The following is a 23,247-nucleotide window of genomic DNA, read 5'->3' on the forward strand; positions in this document are numbered from 1 at the left end:
GAACTTTTGAGCAGAGTTGAGTTGTTTTCCACAGTATTCATATTTTTAGAAAATGCCAATACTTTGACTTCCAACTTCTTCCTAATCTACTACGAGTAATTTTAAGATGGCAACAGGTTTTCAAATCACATCGAATGCCGATGACGTCTTTCGCATCTCGTGCTAATTGACATGATCAATCACAAGTGACTGATCATGTCAATGTATGGAAATGGTTGAATGTATGTAAATGATCTTAGTCCGGAAAAAGTAATAAATAAAATATTGATGAAAAATATTCTAAATTGCGAAAAATATTCCTAGTTCAAAAATGTATGGAAATGATCTAAGTCCGGAAAAAGGAATAAATAAAATATTGATGAAAAATAGCAATCAGAATTAATTACTTTGAAATAATAAACCATTGAATTTAATCTAAATCGCGAATGGGTTATCTTTATTCGGAACTCCAGCGCTCGAATACGCTACCTTGCGGTGATTTACAATTTTACCTTGCGGTGATGTCTGTTGACGTAAATACAGGCAGTTTGTTCTGAGTATTTATTAACGCAATCGATGTGTCTTAGTTTGCTCCCAGCTACAGAAAATAATTCGTCCCTTAGTAGTATTCTCGAGCTTCTCAAAATAATGTTAGTTTTCCTTATTTCTTTCAAAAAAATATTAAATGGTGGAAGCATAAACAAGAAAACTCGGGATTAACAAAATTGGATAACGTTATACCAGGTAAAATTTTTTATTGTTTTGTATGAATTTGTAAGAATATGACTTTTTTTTAATCTTAAATTAATTTAACTAATCATATTTTACAGCAGCATTTAGTTGGAATGGACAGTATGCAAAATATTTTCTTGAATATATTATCGTAGAACGAAATGAAAAATGTTTAACCGAGAAAGAATTTACTTTATTCCTTTTATTCTCAGCTGAAAGATTTCCCCAAATTTGTTTAGGGTTATTGTGCGAGCAAAGTAGCCTTGGCGAGATTTCGCGTTTTTAGTTAAACCATTTTTAATTTTTATCATGAGTGGAATAAAATGGTAGTAAGATTACAGAATTCGATAAGTAAAAAGAAATAATGGTCAATCAACTGAAAAGAAAACTACCACCATATATAAACTGTGAGTACACATTTTATTTATTTTGTTCTGAGTGAATTTGAATAAATATCAGTTTTTCAATTCGATGAAAAAAAAAAAAAAAAAAAACGAACTTAACAACATTGACTGGACACTTAACCTAATTCCACATAAATGATTTAAATAACCTTTGTTACTACAGTATCCTACTGAAATAGACAGTATGCAAATAAATTTTCTTGAAAATATTTATCGCAGAACAGATTGAAAAATCCAGAAAGAACGTTAATAATTTTAACAATAAAAAATAAAAGTTCGCCAAAAATCTGTTTATAGGGTTATGGTTTTAAAATTGTGTGAAAGAATAATGTATCTTGACAAGATTTCGCATATCAGGTAAATCATTTCCATGACGAATGAATTAAATGCATGATTTCTTTGGATATCCAATCATATAGTCATAGAAATAAATTATCTAGTGTTAAACGTTACTCTTGACAGTCTGCCACGTATGTGCACTATGTGACAAAAATGTCAACAAATGCCGGAAATGTCACGAAACTGAACTTAATATGTACTAATGTATAGATAAAACGGTACAAAATGAAAATGCCGTTCGAAGCGAACCAAAAATTTATGAATTCCGAATTCAACATCGTGAAAATGGCTGCTTCAGAACAACTTACTGTGTGTTCTGCATTAATTGTTTACTTTCGTAATACTTTTTGGTTTCTAATCTCTTTCTATATGGGTCAGAATAACCAAAAGACTTTGAAAAATATTTTCAAATGAATAAAGCAAAAAAATCATACATACGAACAAAAATCACAACACTTTTAGCATTTTCTTCGTTACCACATGCGTTCGTTTTAGTTTTTAAGTCGGCCATTAGACAGTGACTGCAGTGCCCCCTATAGTTCGTTGGAGTTGCGAATACATAAAGGGCTAATCTCTGTCCGGATGTCCGGGGTAAACTTCAAAACTACTGGAGGGATTTTAACCATTTTTTACCATAGATAGATATATTATGAGGGAGTAACTTAGGCTGTAATTTATTCCTTAAAAACTTAGTTGTAGAAAGTTATGGTGGAAAACAGTAAATTTCATATCATTACCCCATTAAATAATTAAATTCGCAACTGCAATAAATTATAGGGGGCGCAGCAGCCACTGTCTAATGGCGGATGAAAATAGGTGAAAGAAACAAATGCCATAACTTATAACTTGCTTTGACGTTTAGTGAATGACAGTGCTTTTTCATCGTATTTGTGCGAAGCTTTCTTTTTTATTCTTCTGAAATTACGTAACACCACAAACTGCTTGAAGCCGGAAATTTACCCCAAAGAAAACTCGTGGAATCGAATGTTTTACCTTTTTCTTTAGTATTGGTAATCACCGCAAGGTAGCGTATTCGAGCTTTGAAGTTGCGAATATAAAACCCATTGTTACAAAAATTCGTTGCCTAACAACAGCAATAATAAAAGTAATCATAATGAAAATTTTGAATCAAGGCTTCTCTGGAGCAGACATGAGTTTAAAGTCGTTTAAACATTTGGAAACTCTACTTTTTACATCCTTAAAGAAATGTAGTTGAGAGCTTTTTTTTACTTTTGAGTGTGTACTATTTAATTAAATAAAGCGCACGGTTTTTTCAGTGATCTTTGTTTTTGTTAGTTCATATTTTGGAAATTCCTCAAATTTTTATATGCTTAAATTCGTGCTTTCGTTTCTAAATGAATATTCGTTCGTTCTTTATACTTATTGCTATTTTACTTTAATGGGTAAGGAAGAAGCTCGATTTTTAACCCCGTCAAAGTGATATGTTTTGAGCTCTTTCAGTTAAAAAAGAAAACGAAAGGAAGTAGCGATTGTTTCTCACATTTTTTTCTGAATCAGGCAACGCCGGGTATTTTTGCTAGTATTTAATTAAATCTTTTCTTAAATGAAAAACTTTGTTATTATAGAAAATATTAATAATGATGATAGTTTCAAATATATGTTGAAATTCTATTAATGATATGCTATGATTAATACTAAAGAGTAAATTAATTGATGGTTTTAAAATTAATTAAATCGTAATATTCGATGCCATGGTACAGATTCACATTAAGACCGGAAGAGTAACGGGAAATGTAGCATAGTGGTTAGCATACGTTTCGGCTAACTCAAAGTTTGGTTGATCAAAGACCTTAAAAAGAAAAAGAACATCAAAACGTTATCGTTCTTAAACCTACAAAAAAAATTTTGCTTCTCTATTTTATCACAATTAGAAGCATAGCCCGACAAGATAATGAATGTTAAGGTAACTAAAGTTGTATTTTTCTGGTTTTCTAAAGCCAGAAAACTAACCCATAGTTACCTCTAGGAGTCATAAACACAGACGCAGAAAATAAAATACTATTTGAGTGGAAATGTGACTGAAAGTTTGTCCATGTGACAGATTTGCAGTCTGATACACAGTTCAATATGATTTTTAAGTTTGAAGAAATGGCGGAAGAGCACGGGAAAACTCTGCTGAGATTTATAGATTTCGATGAATTAAACTTAAAAATTTCCTAACTTTTAAATTTAATATTTAATATCGCTTTTTTTCGCAGGTGATGAGGGTCACGATCCGAGAAGACAAAAAGCTCCTGCATTTTCAGTAGGAAAAGAGTGAGTATTATTATTTTTTTAATAAGCGTTTTACAAATTCATAACATGGATGAGATTTTTGTTTCGTTTCTTTCGCAAAATCTCGTTGGCAACGTAAAAGGACATGATTTTTGCCAACTAATTCCACCTAAGAGCGTTACTGTTCGAATAACGATAAGATGGAAAGGCAAACATCCGGTTAAAGCAATCTATTATTTTATGTCAGTTTGGCGTTACAGACTTGTGTTTGCTTCTAAATCCATCCAAGACGGAGCAAGTAAAATAAGAGCATTATAAAAAAGAGACCGAAGAAATGTAGATATCGATGAAAAAGATTTCTTCAAAAGTAGAAATCCATCTACTATTTCAATCTTTACATTAAAGCCTCCATGAGGGGGGGGGGGAGATGCCCCGAGCACCTGGAACGTCCCTGCTTTCTGTACCATTGCGAATCAAAGTTATTTCTTTTCCCGTGAAGACATTACACTGTTAAAAATTACGTCCACCGTTGCACGAAAAAAAGGAGCAAATTTGCTGCAACCTATATTCAGTGCATGATTGAACCAAAACAGGGTGTTTTATATCACTCCCAAGTTTCGTGCGTAGTTGAACCATATTCGTCATTCCATCTTTCTCCAACCATAGGAGTTAATCTGAACCATGTATCGTGTTCTCCTTTTCCCCTACAACTGGAGCGGAGTAGAACCATAACTGACGTTTCCGTTCGTCGCATTCTTGGAGTGAAATTGTCGTTTCTTGCATTGCTGGGATGAAGTTGAACCGTAACTAGCGTTTTCCGACTTTCATTTGTTGGTACGTGGTTGAACCGCTAACAATATTCTGATTTCCTCATTTAGGTGTTAAATTTAGCCATTTGCTTTACTTGATTTATATTTTGTTTTCGTGGAAAATAAGTAATTTTGTGAGGATTTTAAAAACTTCCCTTTTTTTTCGATTTTCTTTAGAAAAGTTAATATTAGATGTACTCGAGAACCATTTATAATATTTTCAGTCAAAATTTTATATTGTTCTCAAGAATAGAGTGCTTAAAATGAGCATCTTTCATCGTCAAAATGACCACAGGTTTATCATACTCTTTAGTGTCATAACATTGACGCAAAAGGTAGAATTTGCTATGCAGGCAGATATTAAACAACTATTTATTTATTTTTTGTGATGTTTGCTAAAACCATTAACTGCATTAAAAAAATGAGCAATTGGAATAAATAAAGATAGATTAAAAAGATTCTTAACGTACGTAAGCGACAATTCCTAATTAAAAACTTAATTAAAAAATATACATTATTTAATTTAAGAAATTATCCTTTTTATACATTTCTTGATATTTTAAGAGTTGCATAGCTGGGAGGGAAAAAAGAGAAAATATTGCTATTTCAATTACAGTAAAACCTGTGTAAGTTAACCACTTGCGGTGCAGCACTTTTGTGATCAACTTAGACAGGTGGTCAACTTATAGAGGGTAGTAAGGATTTTTTTTTTTTTTTTGTCATTTCTTGTCTCATGCATTCATTTTAACTAATTGGAGTACTTTAAACTCACTTTCATTGTTTAACATTACTTTAAAACAATAAGAAAAAATGTTGTTTAAATATTTTTAGAGATTATTTAACCAGAATGACTCGTAAAGTATCATACCAATTTAAAATTTCTGTGAATCGATCAAAAAAAAAAAAAAAAATGTGTCGTTACTAATGAAAAACAACTTACTTGATATTAACAGTTCCTAAAAATTCATAAGTCGAAAGTTACTCAAATTCTTCATTCGATTTTTTCTTGAACATTTGTAACCATGGTAATAATCTACTTTTCAACAAAATAACTCCTTATTGAAGTTTGGCGCATTTTCTGGGACATAACATCAGGCCTATGTTTTCCGATGGAAACATAAATATTCATAGGATTTTCTAAAATGTCTGGTTATTTATTTGAGGCATAACTGATGAAACCTTTAGTACAATTTAATGCTTTTGCCTGTTGCTCAACTTACAAAGGGTTTTTTACATTTCTCCAAACCAAAGCTGGTGTATATTAGTGGTCAAGATAGAGAGGTTTTCCTTCATTATATAAGATAGGACTAATTCCGTTCCTGACAAAAGCGGTCAACTTAGACAAGTGGTCAACTTTACAGGTTTTACTGTATTCCTAATTGACATTCATTTTTTATCTTTATATTTTTTTCCTTAACAGCAATCCAATTGTAATCTGAATAAAAGTTAACTACATTTCGAACCATTTTGACAATCAAAATGCATTAATAAAGTAAAAAAAAAATTAATACCAATAAGGTACTACAGTTCTTAAAATAGGTTACGTTTTATTGTTCTCAAAGGTTTTATAATTTCTGACTTAAGGAGCCAAAATTTTTAACTGATGTGCTGTTTTTAGAAGATACCTAATTTTTATTATGTTAAAATTTCCAGTCAGTTATTAGTTGAGATACTATGCATACAGTGGCAAGAACATAAAATATTGATAATTACAGAACTCTGATACTTTATTTTCCTTTAGGAATGCAGGATATTGATTTTTACAGGATATCCAGCACCAGATGTTTTTATAGGGTGTATATTTATTTTTCACTTTACGCCATCACACAGCAGTAAATTATAACTTATCTGACGTCATAAAAACCTTCTATATGTGTCGAAATATAATTTACAACAGCTGTGTCTTTCAATTATTTATATTAATAGCGTTGCATTAAAAGTAATTTACATAATAAAATATTCTGCTTTTTTGAAAAACAATTTATTAGTTGTCTTATCCCCTAACAAAAGAAAAATTGCAAGACTTGCTCCAAAGGAAAAAAGTTTTTAATTTACTCTTTACTGTAGTTAGCTTTCAAAAATAGCAAGATTAGCATAGTTCTACCAATAAATTGCATTTTTCTTCAAATTTGATAAATCTTTTTAATTTACATAAAGCATGATTAAATAAAAATGTCTAAATTCCAATAATGAATTTTCCAGCTTCTGTCTTTGGTAACAGTTGGCTCTCTGTTTAACGACTTTCAAGGGACCACAAAAAATCGTCCTTAAATAGAATGCTTTTAACACTAGAGTGGACCATCTGGGACCGTAAAAGCCGTCGTTAAACAGAGAACCAACTGTACTTTTCTTTTTCTTTCAGAAAATTACCAGTAGGTGGATGATCCATATACTTTTTTTCTTTTAGTATTGTTTGTTTTAGGTTTTAATTAAGAATAAATTTTTTAATTAATAAAAAAATTTCAATAATGTTTATGAGGTACATCAAGAAAAATATCTAGCTTCAAACTTTACTTATTCTTTTTCCTGAATTATTATATTAGGGGCGGTCAAATGAAACTCGATCAGTGTGTGTAACTTTGCAAAGCACGTAAGGTGCTCCATGCAGCTGCATGTCTGGTGATTCCATGTATTGATAGAGAGACTGATGCAAGCACAAAGTTTGACTTTACATAGCGACAGTGTGGCTGTACGACTATGAGAAGGTTGACACTCAACTTTTCGTCCACAACAGAACAGGCGAGTTCGCAGGGACATTCAACTGAAACCCGGTCAATGCGTCTAACTTGGGCGTTAGATGTAAGGGGCAACGTCTACTGCAAAGTCTTATGTCTAATGCAAAGTTAGACACACTGACCGTGTTTGAGTTGAATTTCCCTGTGAACTTGCTTGTTCTGTTGTGAACGATAAGTTAAATGACAACCTTCCCTTCCTCGTGTAGACATAGTCACTATGTAAAGTCAAACTTTGTGCTTGCATCAGTCTCTCTATCTATACATGGGGTCACCACACACGCAGCTACATGGAGCCATTTACGTCTAATGCAAAGTTCAACGCACTGACCAGGTTTCAATTGAACATCCTAATACAATAACACAATTAAAGTTGTCTTTCATTAAATTTTTCATTCATCAAAAAATTTTCATAGCATGCATGTTAGTACAATACAAATTCAAACCAATAAAATGTAACCGATTTACGACAAAGTGTATATAAAATGCTGAAAAAATGAGTTGAAATTGAGTTTGATACACACGAAACTCCTCAAACATAAATTGGAAAAACAAAATTTTACTAATTTAACCAGTAAATAAAAATTTAACTATTAAACAGCAAAAAGTTATTGGAATTTCATTTCACTGGTTAATAGTAAAATAATCCTAGTAAAAAATATCTATCTTGCAATTTTTTTTTCATTTAACATGCATGTCATGTCAATTTTATCCAACTGCAACGAATTCTAAGGGTGGAACATTTCAACCAATACAAATTCAAATCAATAAAATGTAACACAGTTATGACAAAGTCTATATGAAATGCTGATACAAAATTTATTGAAATTGAGTTCGATATACAAAAAACTTTTCAAACATTAATTGAAAAAACAAAAGTTTACTAATTTTACCAGTCGATAAAAATTTACCTATTAAACAGCACCCTATATGGGCGCCCATGGTGAGGCTTAAGGGGAACTCTTCTCTGTCCTATTCATAAGTTTCGAGGTGGTTAAAGACCTCTAAAGAGGGCGGAGAAGAGGTTCAAGATGAACAACGCTCTAGGCGACTGTCAACCAGCAAAATCGACAACAATGTGGCTTGTGTTCCTCAATTGTTAGACCTTGACCCTCGATTGACTATCAAGATGGTTGCAAATTAACTGAACATGTCGTCTACTGCTGTGTTTCGCATTACTCAACATTTAGTGATGAGAAAAGTGTGAGGCAAGTTTGTGCCGAAGCACCGTGCCATAATGAGCTGCGAGTTCACGAGTATTTGTCCAAACCCCAAGTGAAAATGCTGTAACAGCTACCTACAGCCTGACAGACTTCTTTCCTCGGATTAAGGTAAGCCTGAAATGAACCCATTTTTCATCCCTAGAAGAGATCCAATCAGCCATGAAGAAGACCTTATGGGGAATTCCCCAAAAATGCCTTTCAGGGCACTTACCAGTCATGGCAGAAGCCGAAGGACATTACTTTGAAGAATTTTAAATGTTTGTGCAAATCTGTTCAATAAATTACTTTTAAAAAAAATTGCGTTACTTTTGAAATAGACCCTGTATAGATTCGTAGTGGAATACACACAGAAAAGTATTTTAGTTGAATATAAATTTTTGAAATAAATACCCAGGTAAATACCCACTTTAAGTATTTACCCGGTTATATACCCTGGGTATTTACCCCTAAAAATAAATACCCAGGTATTTTACATCACTATTCTGAGGAGACGATATTTGGTAACCTTAGGACCTTTAAAAACTGAAACAAATCCAAAACCACGTTTAAGCGATTTTTGGACGCAATTTAAATGATGTTAGGTATTTAGGGGCATTTTCTGGAAATTTAGCAAAACTGAAGATCTGAACACAAAATTAGAGATGCTCCGTGATTTTATTGGCACAGCGAAGGGGGGGGGGGGGTGGAATCTGGAGTAGTAGCATTTTGACGACTTATTTTCAGACAAACTAGAAAAAAGAAAAAAATTGCTTCGAAACTTCAAAGAGAATGTTTTTTTTTTTAAATGCTGTACACAAACTTGAACCTTAAAATTGATTTTAAGCCAAATATACACTTTTCTTTGGTTTTTTTATTATATTTTCTCCAATGGGAGGGGTTTAACCCCCAAAACCCTCCCCTTGGACACAGCCCTGGACAAAGTGTATATGAAATGCTGATAAAAAATCGCCCGTTCTAATCGCCCGTTTATTTTTTCCATTTAGCTTTACTTTCGCTCTGATGTTGAACTATGAGCGTGACGATTGTTACCTTATTTTAGGGTAATAGGTAAGGGTAATTTGAGTTGGCTTCGTAGTAGTTTTGCAAAAGTATTCCAACTGATATGCGTGCCAATAACACGTCCCTTTTTCACTAACTCCCTTCCAAAAAGAAGTAAACATTGTCAAGGTCATTGCTTAAATTATTGGAGCCACACAACAAAGTAGGCTATTTACTGGTGTAGATAAAACATGTGTATGACCTTTAGTGGAAAGAAAAAAAAAAAACCGCTCAAAGAAAATTTTATTCATTTAAAATTCTAGTTTTCTTATTCTTTTTAGCCTACTTTCCCAGTAAAAGTCAGAAAAAGAAGAAAAAAGCATGAAAGAAGGCTTAATGCATCTTAAAAATCTCGCGAAAAACGAAAAAATATCAAAAATAAATAAAATAAATAAATAAATATCGAAAAATTAAAAATTGGAAAGTTGGGTATTGAGATGGGGAAAAATGTTTGTCGGTCTGTCTGTCCCCCTCCCCCCCTAATAAATTTTGAATGAATAGTCCGATTCGAACAAACTTTTTTTTGTTCGAAAGATCTCGGCGATGACACCTCAGTCCCATATTTCGTTTTTTGATTTAAACTATTTTTTGTTCAATTTTGAACAGTTCAAAAAAACTTAACATTAGCGCCTACGGGGAAACTGAAAGTCAATGTGGATTCCGTACTTGAAAGCGGATTTATTTCAAACAAATTTTGCTGGAAATAGCTATTGACGCCAAACTCCAGACTCCGACTCTGAGAATTTAGAGGCACCTGACTCCGATTCCTGTGCCCGACAATTAATCGGACTCCGACTCCCCGACTTCGACTCTGACTTCGTAGCTTTGGCAAAAATTTATACACGGATGACAAATGACTGACTCCGATTCTTGGATATTCGTCTCCGACTCCTTTATCCCAAAATGAGATTGACTCCGACTCCGACTCCGCAGCTATGGTTTTCAGTGTGAAATAATTATTGTTGATATGATTTGTTTTTATTTTCACGCTAAAGTTTTAATTTAGGTATTCAGTTTTCGGCGAATAAACTCAAAGTCATTTATGTTTCTACAAAACGATATGCGCAGCCGATTTTTTTTTGAGCAATCACAATTGCTTATTGTTCTCACTTGACCGTCCTTTATGTTCCGGTTCCTTTTTCAGCTTGGACCAGGGTGCCTCTGCAGCACCACTGCGCGCCGTCCTCCAGGCGCGGCTGTCCCCCGGTCCTGAGCTATCCTCTTCTCCTGGTCGGAGACGTCCATGTCCTACACGCACGCACGCACGCTCACACACATACAAACACACGACTTCACACACTCCTACACACATACACACACTCACGCCTGCACACAGACACATACACACATGCCTACATATACACACACACGAACGCCTACACGCACAGGCGCGTACACAACACTCACACACATGCATACAAACACTTACACACACATGCATCCACACACATGCGCCTACACAAACACACACGCTCGTGATTGCGAAAAACATAATTTGAATTCAAGATGCCAAAAATTCAAATTAATGGTTTTTTTTTTTTTTTTTTTTTTGACATTGAAAAGTATTTCTTTAAGTTGACATTTTATTGTTTTTATTTATTTTGGTAAGTGCATTAATTCATTTAAAAAATTATTTTTGGCAACAGGGGAAAAAGAAACGATTTTTTTTTGATATGATGTATTTATTTCAATAAGCTTATTAATTTTAATTATTATTTTTTCGTTTTGAAAGCTGTTAAAGAATTTTTTTAAGGGAAAAAAGTGTATTAGCTGCTTTGTTTAAAAGGTGCTGCTTTTTTTTTTTTTTTTAATTTTTTTAGATGTGTGAATAATACTTTATTCCTAGAAATTAGCAAAAATATGTTTGAAACAATTTGCGATTTTAGCTATTTTTGAGAATATTGATCAGGTACTATAAAGTAGTATGGGTATACAGGAAAGTAAGCTCGTATAGTTCTAGACGGAACTTCTTGTTTCCTTCTCAGAACCGACAAAACATGTATCAGTTTGGGTCCTGGTCCTGCCGTCTACGATGTGCGAAAGATCACCAATCAGGGCAAAGACGTATGTCATGCTCCGGTCATTGGCGAGAAACTGGAGGGCCGGATGATCTCGACGTCTCCCGGTCCGGCCACCTACAATACGGGGGAGAGCGAAAAATTTGCCCGTCCACGACCCCCAGCCTATACGATGAGGATCAAGCCGGAAAAGCACAAGTGGTTTAACCCACCAGGTAATGTGGTTTGCCATTTATGTTTCACTTTTTAAAGCAAAATCAGAAGAACCTCATTAACTAACTAATGGCGGATCAAGGTCGTCCGGATGAATGAAAGTATGGATGACACAAAATAGCCTATTTATTTGGTTGTGAAAAATTTAGTCTAAATTTCCTTACAGAAAAAAAATAATTCAAAGGTAATCGATAAATAAATTCATAAATGAAGAAATATAATTATTATTTAGCAATGTTTTTAATCACCACGAAGAAATGATATTTCCTCCTCTTCTGCTAGTTGCACGTGTATTGTCCATATCGGGCTTCTCGCTTAGGAAAAGGTCTTTAATGAACTCAAAAATCAGCGGCGAGGGAGGGAGGGCATACAAGTGAAATATTAGAACACAAACGAGCGGACTCGGGAGCCCCTAAAACTCAGTTTTACGAATTATCTTTAGTCACGTTAAAGAGGGATCATGAGCTTCTTTGGATCCGCTCTCGTGAGCACTCCGCAAAGAAAAGGATAATTAAAAATTTTAATTTCGAAAAATTTCCGGGAGAACTCCCGACTCCCGTTCTTTTCCCTGACGGCATCAAAGATGGCTTACAAATGTGCATTTAGGACTTCAACTTCGAAAAAGTTCTAGGAGAGAGCCATCGAACCCACTCCCTCTTACATCATCGAGGATCGTCTAAATTGAGTTTTTGGAACGCCCATTTCGAAAAATTTCCGGAGGAGAGATTGAAAAGTTCTTTTTAACCGCCGACACACAAAGGAAGGGGGTTATAAGTTTGACGTGTCTGTGTATTTGTGTATCTGCGTGTCTGTCTGTGGCACTCAAGCGCCCAAACCGATTTTGAAAAAAAAAAAAATGTTCGAAAGGAGAGTTGATCGACAGTGTTCTTAACTAGGTTACATCTTTGGATTACATTAATAAACGAAGATATTAATTAAAAACCTTAAAAGGTTTTTCGCGATTTTTGCAATGAAAACATAGTCAAAAATTTTAAAATTTAATACCAAAATGAAGAGTATTTTTTTCCGCGTCTAATAGAATGTGTTTTGGAACTTCCATGTTTCATAAAAATTCGAATTATAACATTTTTTAAAGCGGATTTTAATAACGGCTAAGCCTTTATTCACGCGATTGATAACCGAATTCATTGTTGGCCGACAAGGAAACTAAAAGCAATGATTTAAAAAAAAAATCTGTTGCCAGTTTCTATTTGCTAACAAATAAAATACTTGTAATTGATTTTTAATAGTATAAGACTTTTAAAAGGATTTTCAATTTTCCCTCTTGATTCTACAGTTGCGACTCAGTCGGGGCTTTTTAAATTTTTTAATTTTATCGTTGCTTGTATATCACAACAATCTTTGCACATACATAACTGTTTTTTGAATAAGCATACCGTAAGTGTAAAATGAGAGTGGCGTAAATCATTTAAAGTTACTTTAGAAAAAGTTACACGTAACTTTTGATAAAAGTAGATTCATAAAAATAAAAATAAATAAAAATAAATAAATAAATAAATAAAAAAGTCTTTAAATTGCAAAACCTTTTCTTGAAATTAAAATGTACGCAATCTGGCTGTTTTTGAAATTTTTTTAAAACAAATTCATAAATTACTCGAAACTAAGTCCGGATGACTTACACGAATCTCATTCTAACCACGTCAATTGCAAATTAAAGGCTACGTAATTATCTTTGTGTGATAGAAGATGGAAAATTAATTTGCTGTCAATTGATCTTCAACTATAAATATTCAACATGCATGCTAGTCATTTTCTTCTAATTCGTCTGTTATTACGTTCCAGCTCCAAATGCGTATACACTACCAAAGACTCTAGGCATCGGAGATTCGCCTTACAGCAAGGGACCTGCATTCTCTATTGCAGATAGATTAGACAAGGGCTTACACCAATCTCCAGTAAGAGGAAAAAATGTTTTTATGTTGTGCATTTTCCATTGTTATATTTTCTATTAGAGGTTATTAGTTTATTTTATGACGGCTACTGAGAAGAGTCTTTTTTTTTTCTTTCATATTTCCAGTATGATACTTTTGTTCACACTAAGGAGCTGTTCACAAAACCAACGCGCGTCAGCATGTGAACGCTTTCGCAGAGTGCTGGAACATTACTAAATAATGCACGCGCCAACACCGCTAGCCAAAAACTTGTTTCTCTCGCTCCTCCTTCTAACATTGATACTAACAATTTTTTTTTCTTTTTGTTCGGCTCCAGTAAGTCGAGACTATAAGAGTACTGATTTCCTAACGGGGAGTTAAGGGGAAAGGGTTATTGGAGCTGAGTTTGGTAGGATTACTTTCGCAGTGACATTGTGACTATAACCAATCTCATCTCAGCAGTAATAATACTTTTCTCGTTCAGTATAGTATACGGAAAAAAAAACACTCCTAAGGTAAGGCCACAAATAACCAGAGCAGAGCTGTAAAAACCAACTTTTTACGTACACCTGCTGAGGAGGTACCAATAAAAATCTCCAGTTTCAACAAAAGTTGTCCTTCAGCTAATTCAAAGAGTACAGTGTTTCTACAACACTGTATTGCTAGCTTCAGTAAAAAAAATCGTATCCTTTTAAATTCTGTTTCAATACTTAGTTTCTTAAATCAAACGAGAACATGTCCATAGGCTTGCTTCAATCAAAAAACAACCTGCCAATAGGAAGATCTCCATTTTAGTCAAGTGAACTGGAGCTGATCTGCTCTATCAAGCTTTATACTATTAGCTGTTGAGGTTATGGTGAACGTCAGTGAATGCTTTTAGACTCTTAGTTCGTACAAAAACAAACATATTCATTAAGATTTTAATCAAAGGAAAACATATCCATCAGATCCACTGAAATTACGGCCATTTAGAACGGACATCTGTGGGTTTAATTATTAAATCCTCAATTATCTTCAAAGAAGAAATTACAGATGAAATATCGCCTTTAAGAAACAAAAGGTCATTTCCGACGGATTACAAAAACTCGATTGCTCTGATTTTTAGCCATTTTTTTCTTTCCAATTAGATCTTAAAACAAGTGACTATCCAAGGATTTAATTTATCTTAATTGGGAAGACCAGCTAGTACATGAAGAATTCTTAACTTTTTTTTAAAACAATCAGGTTTCAAAAACTTTTTTCTAGATAAATTTGCAGCAGAAACTTACACTTTTGCGCAATTCTAAAAAGAAAACGACTGAATGAAGGTTGGGTTCTCTACTGCTTGCAATGTTCCTTTACGGGATTGCTGCTTTTTTTTTCATCCTCCCCCCTCGAAACAAATCCTTACGTATAAGTTCTCTACATTTAAAAGAATATTTGTGTACTTCAATTAAAACGCTTTTGCTGCCATGTGCCAAATGCTACTTTTTAACTATTTTATGAATTTTTGAAAGTGGAATTAAGTGCTGATTTACTGGTCGGTCTACCCTATCTCTTTGTGGACGATTTCAATAAAGTTTGTATTTAATTACTTTTGTTTGTTCAGTCTTTGCAACAAACGTTTTAAATCTAGCAGAATAATTGTAAACAAACGACGATTAATTTGAAGTGAAGTTAATCAGTTTTTAATCTTTAATCTTTGTTGCCCAACATTTTTAAGCAACTTAACCAAATTAAAAGGAGCAATGCTACTACTATGTTACGAAAAAAACTACTAATTAACCCACTATGCATTTTGGTTGGGTAGCAGTAGCACATCAAATATTCGGGTTTCAAAAAAAAAAAAAAAAAGTTGAAAGTTAGATTTTTACTATTTTAAGGAAAAATACCTTCTTTATAATTACATTTAATGGAACGAATAGGCTTTTAAGAGATATTTAGTTATAGACATTTTATTAATTACTGACTTTTAATAGGTTTTGGTTTTAAAAAGGCTCTAAATATAGCTAGGCAATTTTTGAGAATGTCAGACATAAATGAATATACGCCTTAGCGTGCAACTATATTGTACAGACTATTAAAAAGACGATGGGAGTATATCACTTTCAAGCATTTTGCAGAAAACCGATTTAAAGATTTCCAGGTTACTGTATCGCTTGAGAACCACCACCAGTGTGAGGGTCCAACTTTTTTACTATTTATTGTAGAGATACGCCCATTGGTCAGATTATAAAATCGACTTCGGACATTTCTGTGATAGTCATAACTCATTTTTCGATTTTTTTGAGATACACCCATTCGTCTTTTTAGCGACAATATGAACACAATTACAAAAAATCATATTTTCGAAACTACTGCACGTATTACAATAAGTGAAACATGAATTTAGAAAGAAATATGCTATACTTTTTTTTCCAGTCACAAACGTTCAATGTGTATTTTTCAATGCGGCAGAAGTCTAATCTGTAATCCAGATCGGTTCGCAAGATACGCGATTATCTTCATGGGGTTACGTCAACGACACTGTTTATCAACTACCGATGCCGAAAACACTACAATAAGCTCTAAGATGCATTCAAGCAATATTTTACAAAGCGTTGACAGAATGATACTACAGTATAACTTTTATGCATGTGTAAATAAGCTTGGCTAATACAGGAATGATAGATTGTTTCTCTTCAGTATTTATCAGTAACTTAGGTTATATACTGCTTATTACCATGAATAAACGTCAATTAATCGCCTTGGAAATGAAGACGAATCCTTTCAAACAGGCAGTCCGGGGCCGAAACACGGTGCAAAAAGACAATACTTCTTCTTCACAAGTCCTGCTGATAAAGAGGAATATTTTGAACCTCCAACGGAAGAATGGTTCTAATGCTGCAATGCCAGAAGAATTATGAAAATGGCCTTTTTATTTGTGACCATTTGTTAGTTGCACAATTAGGCACCACAACGTAACTTTGCAATTCATTACGCTTAATTTAATGCTTTGTGAGGTGTAAAAACACCGTAAATTTTTTTAAAAATATGTAATATATTCAAAAAATAAATTGTGTTCAACCTTTTTCAGTGTTGTCATCTTGCCCCGAGACCTAAGTCATCTTGCCCCAGTCTACCCTACAGTAGTTTCGAAAATATGACTTTTCTTCTCACTCATTATTGTCTGGTGCTCACTACTTATTTATCCCCAAACTTAAGTGAACTTAATTGTATTATTGCATTTCACTAAAAAAAAAAAAAAACTTTTTTCTCAAAATTCTGTCTATTTTCGACGTTAATGGTTTAATAATTTGGCGAAAGGACGTTGAACTTATCATAAAGGCTTTTCTTAGTTTAATGGAATCGCTCTCAATTTATAGAACCCCGGACCAGCTGCTTACAAATTACCACCTGCAGACAAAACCAAGAGACGTATGCCTGCTTTTTCAATGGGATCACAGATCAGCTGCTCCAAGACTGGTACTGTCACTCCTGGTCCAGCCTCTAATTATTATCACATGGTACGTTTGCTTTTACTTAGTTCGGTTTTCCAAAAAGGGGATATATTCAGACCCTGTGTCTTCTCCTTGGAGTCCATGACATTTATAGCACAAAGAGACGGAAATAACATCTAGGGCAAAGGGCACCGGTGATCCGCGGGCAACTTACGACGTGCGGCATATTAAACGAAGCACAAAGTCATGGTGACTCCATTTACATCGAATCGAATATTAAACGGTACTAAAATGAAGCGAAATAAATTAATTCAATTGATAATGAACACGTCGGAGGTGAAAGTCTCAAAGAAAGCTGCAAAGCCTTGCCAACTTGTTGTTGATCCATTACCCAACAGAATGAATATAACAAATTCGGTAGTCAATGGGTATACGTAAACGTAAATAAAATACGTGCAATAGTAAGAAGAATCGATTGGGGCTTCGTCCAATTCGCCAATGTGAGATGCCAAATTCGATAAATTAACACCAGACCCTTTTAAACCGAATGCTCATTTCCAAGCTCTCTCAGCTGAAAATCAGTATTATAAAATGAATTTAAATCAGTTTATTCATATTAACCATCTTTGTGTAAAGTCAGTGTATTTTCTAGAAGTTCTTATAATTTTCTTTGTTCAGTTATTGTGTAATAGTTCGTCACTTGCAGTACATACAGTACTGCAAATGTTTTTCATCTTTCCTTCATGTTCAGTCAACAATGAGAGTAAATTTTTGTTAAATTGTGTTTTTTAATAATGTAATTACATATTGCAGCATCATTTACTATAATGTATGTTATGTTCACACATATCGTATAACCACTATATTTGATTTAATGACATACTATTTACCTAAACGGTATTTCTTTTGGTCATTTTCGATAATACGAGCAATTTGAAAATCCAAATACCTATGATCCCAATTAGTTCGGATTTTTGACGTTCTACTGTAGTGTAAGGGCTTATCAACACCTATTTGCTTAGCGTGCTTCCTACGCAATGTTTTGCGGATTGCAAAAGGTCCGTTTTTCGATTGTGTAAGTTTTTTTTTTCTAATGTTTTATAACGGCTAGATTTAAAATTTTTCGAAGGATTTTTTTTTCTGTAGCAGAAAATTTATCTTCACTAATTAAAAGTTAAGTTAGTTTCTAAAAAAATGCTCAATTTCGTAACGATACTGAGCTTCGAACCTTCTGCATTCCTCTAGGTAAAGTTCCACAAGCCTTCAACTCCGCGGTACACTTTCGGCATCAAGCATTCTCCATTCAAAGCGTTCGAGCGTTTCGCAGCCGAGTCATGAGCATCGAACAAGATGTACAACGATACACTTTGCAAACGGTGAGTTTAAGAAATATACATATTTCAAATATAACCTCTGAAATTTTTTAATGATTTATTTAACATGTCGCTCCGTTTCGTTGATGGAAAAGTGACACGTTTAAAAATTGCATTTTGTCGGTAAGAGCAATTTAAAAGTTTTGTAATAGAACAGCATGTTAATCAGGACAGCAAATATAAATAAAATAACTTTTTATTCCTGTTATACTTTCAATTATAATGTATTCTTTAAAAAATGAAAAAGCTTTAGCTTGTCTTTTCATTATCCTAACTCTAAAATGCCGATTTTTAATTATGTCACTTTTCTATCAACGGAGCGATGTGTCTATAATTGTATAATTATGCTCCCATACATTAGGTGAAGTGGAAAAACTTTTTTTTTCTTTTAAATTCATTGTGGTTAAATTCAGGACCGTAACCAAACTTTTTTTTCGGAGAGATTTTTACCAAACACATTTCTTGAGAAATCTATACGATTCATTAAATCTAATTTCATTTGTTTGGTTATTATTACAATAGCTTATTCAAAAAATCCGAAAAAATTAAAAACAAAAACATTTTTTGGAATAGTTCCAAAAATTTAGGAGGGGGTTTGAATCCTATAAATTCCCTCCCCCCCCCTCTGCATACGACCTTGCCTGAGTTATTAAACATTTTCATGCAAAGTAAAGCAAATTATTTGCAAATTTCAACTGAGATTTTTGGATTTGTAGATTTTAAACATTAATATTTTTGAACATTAATATTTGGAATATTTAAGAACTCATTGAAAATTTTAAACGTCAACTGATCAGAACCTTCGTAGAAAGTGAATTTGCTTCATTTTATTTTGCTGTTTTTATCTTTAAGTTGGCCCTGTAACATTATTGTAACAACAAATAAATAAGTACATAATATTTTATAACAAAACTAGTAAGCTCCAACCATTGTTCTCTGATGCTCACCAAGTCCGCAGCAGAACCGTCATATAAGTAAAAGGGAGTCAGTTGCTCCTCTTGGCTTTGAAAAAGTTTTGCTTATATGTTTAATGTTTTTGTTTATAAGTGTTTGTGGTTTCCGTTGTTTTCCGTAAAAAATTTCAATGAGTACACACTCTTTGTCCCCTCCACCCCCCCCCCGGAAAAATTTGAAATGACGGGCTTGCCTCGAAGATTAATTTAAAATTCTTATTTGGTTCGCGAAGAACTAAATCATTTGATAGGAAAATAATTCTTTCCCTTCTGTACAAATAGAATTTAACTGAAGCCATCATTATTATTAGAACAATATGAAAATCGAGGCAACACAGTAAAAAAAAAGAATAAAATACACACAACGAAATAAAAAATTTATGAAATTAAATAAAACAAATAATTAAAAAGAAAAACACTTTAAAGTGTCCACAAGGGTTTGAACTAATTCTGTACCAAATTTGAAGGCTGTAAGCATTTCAAGGATTACTGGACATAACAAAAGGGCCTTTTTCGTTTGTAAATAACGTTTGAAAAGTTTTTTTCAAATTTGTAGTCTACAGTAATATTTCGTTCTGTAGCTCAGTGCTACAATCGAGTTTATCCTAGAATGTTTTTTAAATTAAAACGTTAATATCTCCTGTTCCCAGTAAAGGATAGATGAAACTAAGGATATTTCATTATTTTTTGAATATAAACTAGGGGGTTCTGCCCCCTCTCGCTAACGCTCACCAACCTCCGAAGATTGCTTCACAATCTTATTTGATTCGCAAAGATTTAAATCGTCAATTAAAAAGGAACAGATTAAAAACGCATTATAAGCTCCTTTTGGAGCAAAAAGCACCCCTTTCCCGGGTTTCAAAATATCTTGTACCAACTTGCAGAGCCGTAAGGGCTAAGGTGATCCTGAGCATTGCAGAACTGCAGTTTTGTACGTTTCAAAAGTCGCTTTCATATTCATGGTCTCTAGTAATATATTTTGCTTTTTATCTCGGGGCTTGAATTGAGTTGAGCCTAAGATTTTCCGTTAAAATCGAAGCCCTTAAAATTTGTGAATAAGAAAGAAGAAACAAACGAATCGAAAAGACGTAACTATGGCAATGCCAAATAAAACATCAGTAATTTTAATGGAGATGAGATTATTCGAACTTGCTTTTTAACGGCTTGTAATTTTTTTTTTTCCTTTGGAGATAGAAGCTTAGTTTTTCGACCAAAGGTCGAGTTAGGTCAGGAGTAAAAAAAACCGCTCTTTTCAGTGGTGTCAAAAAAAAAAAAAAAAATACTGTGGGACAATTCCTTGAACTGATAGATTTAATGAAGAAAGTAGTCCTTAAATTTTAGCTCAGCCTAAAAAAGTTCGAGCTAAAAACGTAAATAACTCCCGCCGTATTTAAGTTGGAGCATTGAAACAAATTGCACAGATTGCGGAAAATTCTACTCTTTTCAATAATATTAATATGTGCAAGTAATTTTTCACCCCTTTAACAGGCAATCATGGGCAATTTACGCGAAATTTGAACTTAAAAAAATTAATTACAAAAAAAACTAATTCGAATTTTAAAAAAAAACAAAATTTCAAGTGCAAACCACCGGGGATCGACGTAGTTTTGTACAAAATTTCAAGGCTGAAGGCGCTATGGGATCTCCTGAACGCAGGCCCGCCATATGTTTCCTTCCAGAATTTCTTTGAAACCTTACTTTTATTTTCTACTAGTGGTACCCGCACGGCTTTGCCCGTAGTAGAAAAAATAAAGTCTTTTAGTTTGCCTGTATATTTACATATAATGTTTAGTGAATTTATCTCCAATTGGCTTGCCCATGTTACGGTTCCACGTTATGATAACTTGGTAATTTAATCGTCCATCTTATGATAATCTTGCTCGGAAAATGTTCTTAAAATTGGAACAGAAAAAGAACAAAGTCGAATTTTCGAAAAATGTCTTCGAAGTTCACACCCCCATGCTACGAACTAACTTTGTGCCAAATTTCCTGAAAATCGACCGAACGATCTAGGCGCTATGCTCGTCACAGAGATCCAAACATCCTTCTGACATCCAGGCATCCTCCAGACAGAGGCTCTTTCAGCTTTATTATTAGTAAAACTATATACATATATATAAATGGATATTGGTAAATGGTGTGGCTTTGTGTGTTCTCTAAGATCTCAGAAACTACCTGGCATATTTGGCTGAAACTTTCACCGTTTGTTCTTTTTGGTATTTGAAAGGTTTATACACCAGTTCGCAAAAAAAAAAAAAAAAAAAAAAAAAAAAAAAAAAAAAAATCCCATTGGTATATAGTTTCTTTTTTATTCTAATTTAAGTCCCAATTTTTGCATAAATGCACCAATAAAGAAGTGAAAAAATACTTGCACGTGTTAACATTATGTGTCCATCGAAAGCGCTGATTTTTCTGCTGAAGATGGCATCTGTTAGAAAGTTCTAAGTTGTATAAAAAACGAGTTATAAGCTTTTTAGTTCATGTTCGAAGGTTTTCATCAAAAATCCAGTTCATTATTTAGTGTATCATCTCAACTCCCAGTTGATTTCTAATCTCGACATAGTCTAAAATGAAATCTCCAAAAAGCGTCTCTTTGTGTGAAACCGCAAAACTCGAGAACTACCCGGCTGATTTCGCTGAAATGTTGACAGTATCTTTCCTTTAGCACCGGAAAAGTTTGCAGATCGGTTCGAAAAAAAAAATCAATGAGTCGTTCTTTTTTTGTTCCAATTTAGGCCCAATTTTCACATAAATCCCCAAATATGGGGGTGAAAAATTACTTGCACATAATAATATTACATATCGTTGGAAAGGGTAGAATTTGCCGCGTTCTACGCAATTTGTTTCAATGCTCTAACTTAATTACGACGGGAGTTATTTGCGCTTTTAGCTCGAATTTTTTAGGCTTAGCTGACCTATGGTCGAAAAACTTGGCTTCGATCTCGAAAGAGAAAAAAGTTACAAGCGTTTTTAAATCAAGTTCGGGAAATGTCATTTTGAATCTCAAAGATTTCTGGTGAATCACCAGTAAAAGTAGATATTTTTCAATTTTGGTCTTTTGCTATGAAATATATACCTCGACACTTCAAGGTATCCTCTTTACTTCACCCCAGGGTGCATGTGCTACGTCATCCACTTTGGGAGCTCCTGTTTAAGTAGATTAATGTACTAAATTTAAATGCAAACATTGACTCATTTCTTTCATTTTAGACTCCTTATAAAGAAGGAATGTGGAGAGCATACTTTCAGCATATTGACAATTTTCTGTGATGTGTTTGTTCTGAGAACTGAATGAATTATAATTTCGATTTTTTAATTTTCTCATATGTAGGTAAATAAATAAAACAGAAATCACACGAAAATTTTCCCATTTCTGACTACTAAGACTGTCGCTAGGAGAATGTATCAGATGTAGTATAAATCATCATTGACAACACACACGTACAATCAGGGCAACCAGTAATTAACGCGCTGATGTTACAAATTAATTTCTTGAAAACAAGTGATAAAAAAAAATTCTATTTAAATTCTAAAACAAAGTACAATACACGGGAATTTGTTTGATACAGGTTCAATGCGTCTTTCATCTCTAGCTATAATATGGCGCAAACGAATAGCGAAATTCTGCAACACTTGCTGAAGGATTGAAGCTTTAACGCTTTCAAAAACAGTCTGAATCGCAGTTTTTAAGTCTTGGGGTTTTTAGCGTAAACTTTGTCTTTGATATGACCCCACAAAAAAATGAATCGCAGGGGTTCAAGTCAGGAGAATAGGACACCCAATCAATTCCCATATTTTTAGATTTCGCTTACCTTAAAGTCAAACTCCGCTCATTTAAGTGCTCTTCAAGCAGATCAAACTCTTCATTGGAACGATGAGGTGGTGCGC

At 33.6% G+C, this 23,247-nt stretch overlaps 1 protein-coding gene across 1 annotated transcript in view; it reads left to right on the forward strand.

Moving 5' to 3' along the window:
• The window catches only part of LOC129234335 (outer dense fiber protein 3-like protein 1), a 31,223-nt gene extending 12,852 nt beyond the window's left edge, over nucleotides 1-18,371 (forward strand). Inside the window, exons 3-6 of the mRNA XM_054868327.1 lie at nucleotides 3,674-3,731; nucleotides 13,518-13,638; nucleotides 16,959-17,099; nucleotides 18,279-18,371. Of these exons, the coding sequence (XP_054724302.1) occupies nucleotides 3,674-3,731; nucleotides 13,518-13,638; nucleotides 16,959-17,099; nucleotides 18,279-18,371 (413 nt within the window). The remainder of the gene's footprint in view (nucleotides 1-3,673; nucleotides 3,732-13,517; nucleotides 13,639-16,958; nucleotides 17,100-18,278) is intronic.
• Nucleotides 18,372-23,247: the final 4,876 nt, after the last annotated feature.

The sequence above is a fragment of the Uloborus diversus genome, chromosome 1 (assembly GCF_026930045.1).
Source record: "Uloborus diversus isolate 005 chromosome 1, Udiv.v.3.1, whole genome shotgun sequence".
NCBI lineage: Eukaryota > Metazoa > Arthropoda > Arachnida > Araneae > Uloboridae > Uloborus > Uloborus diversus.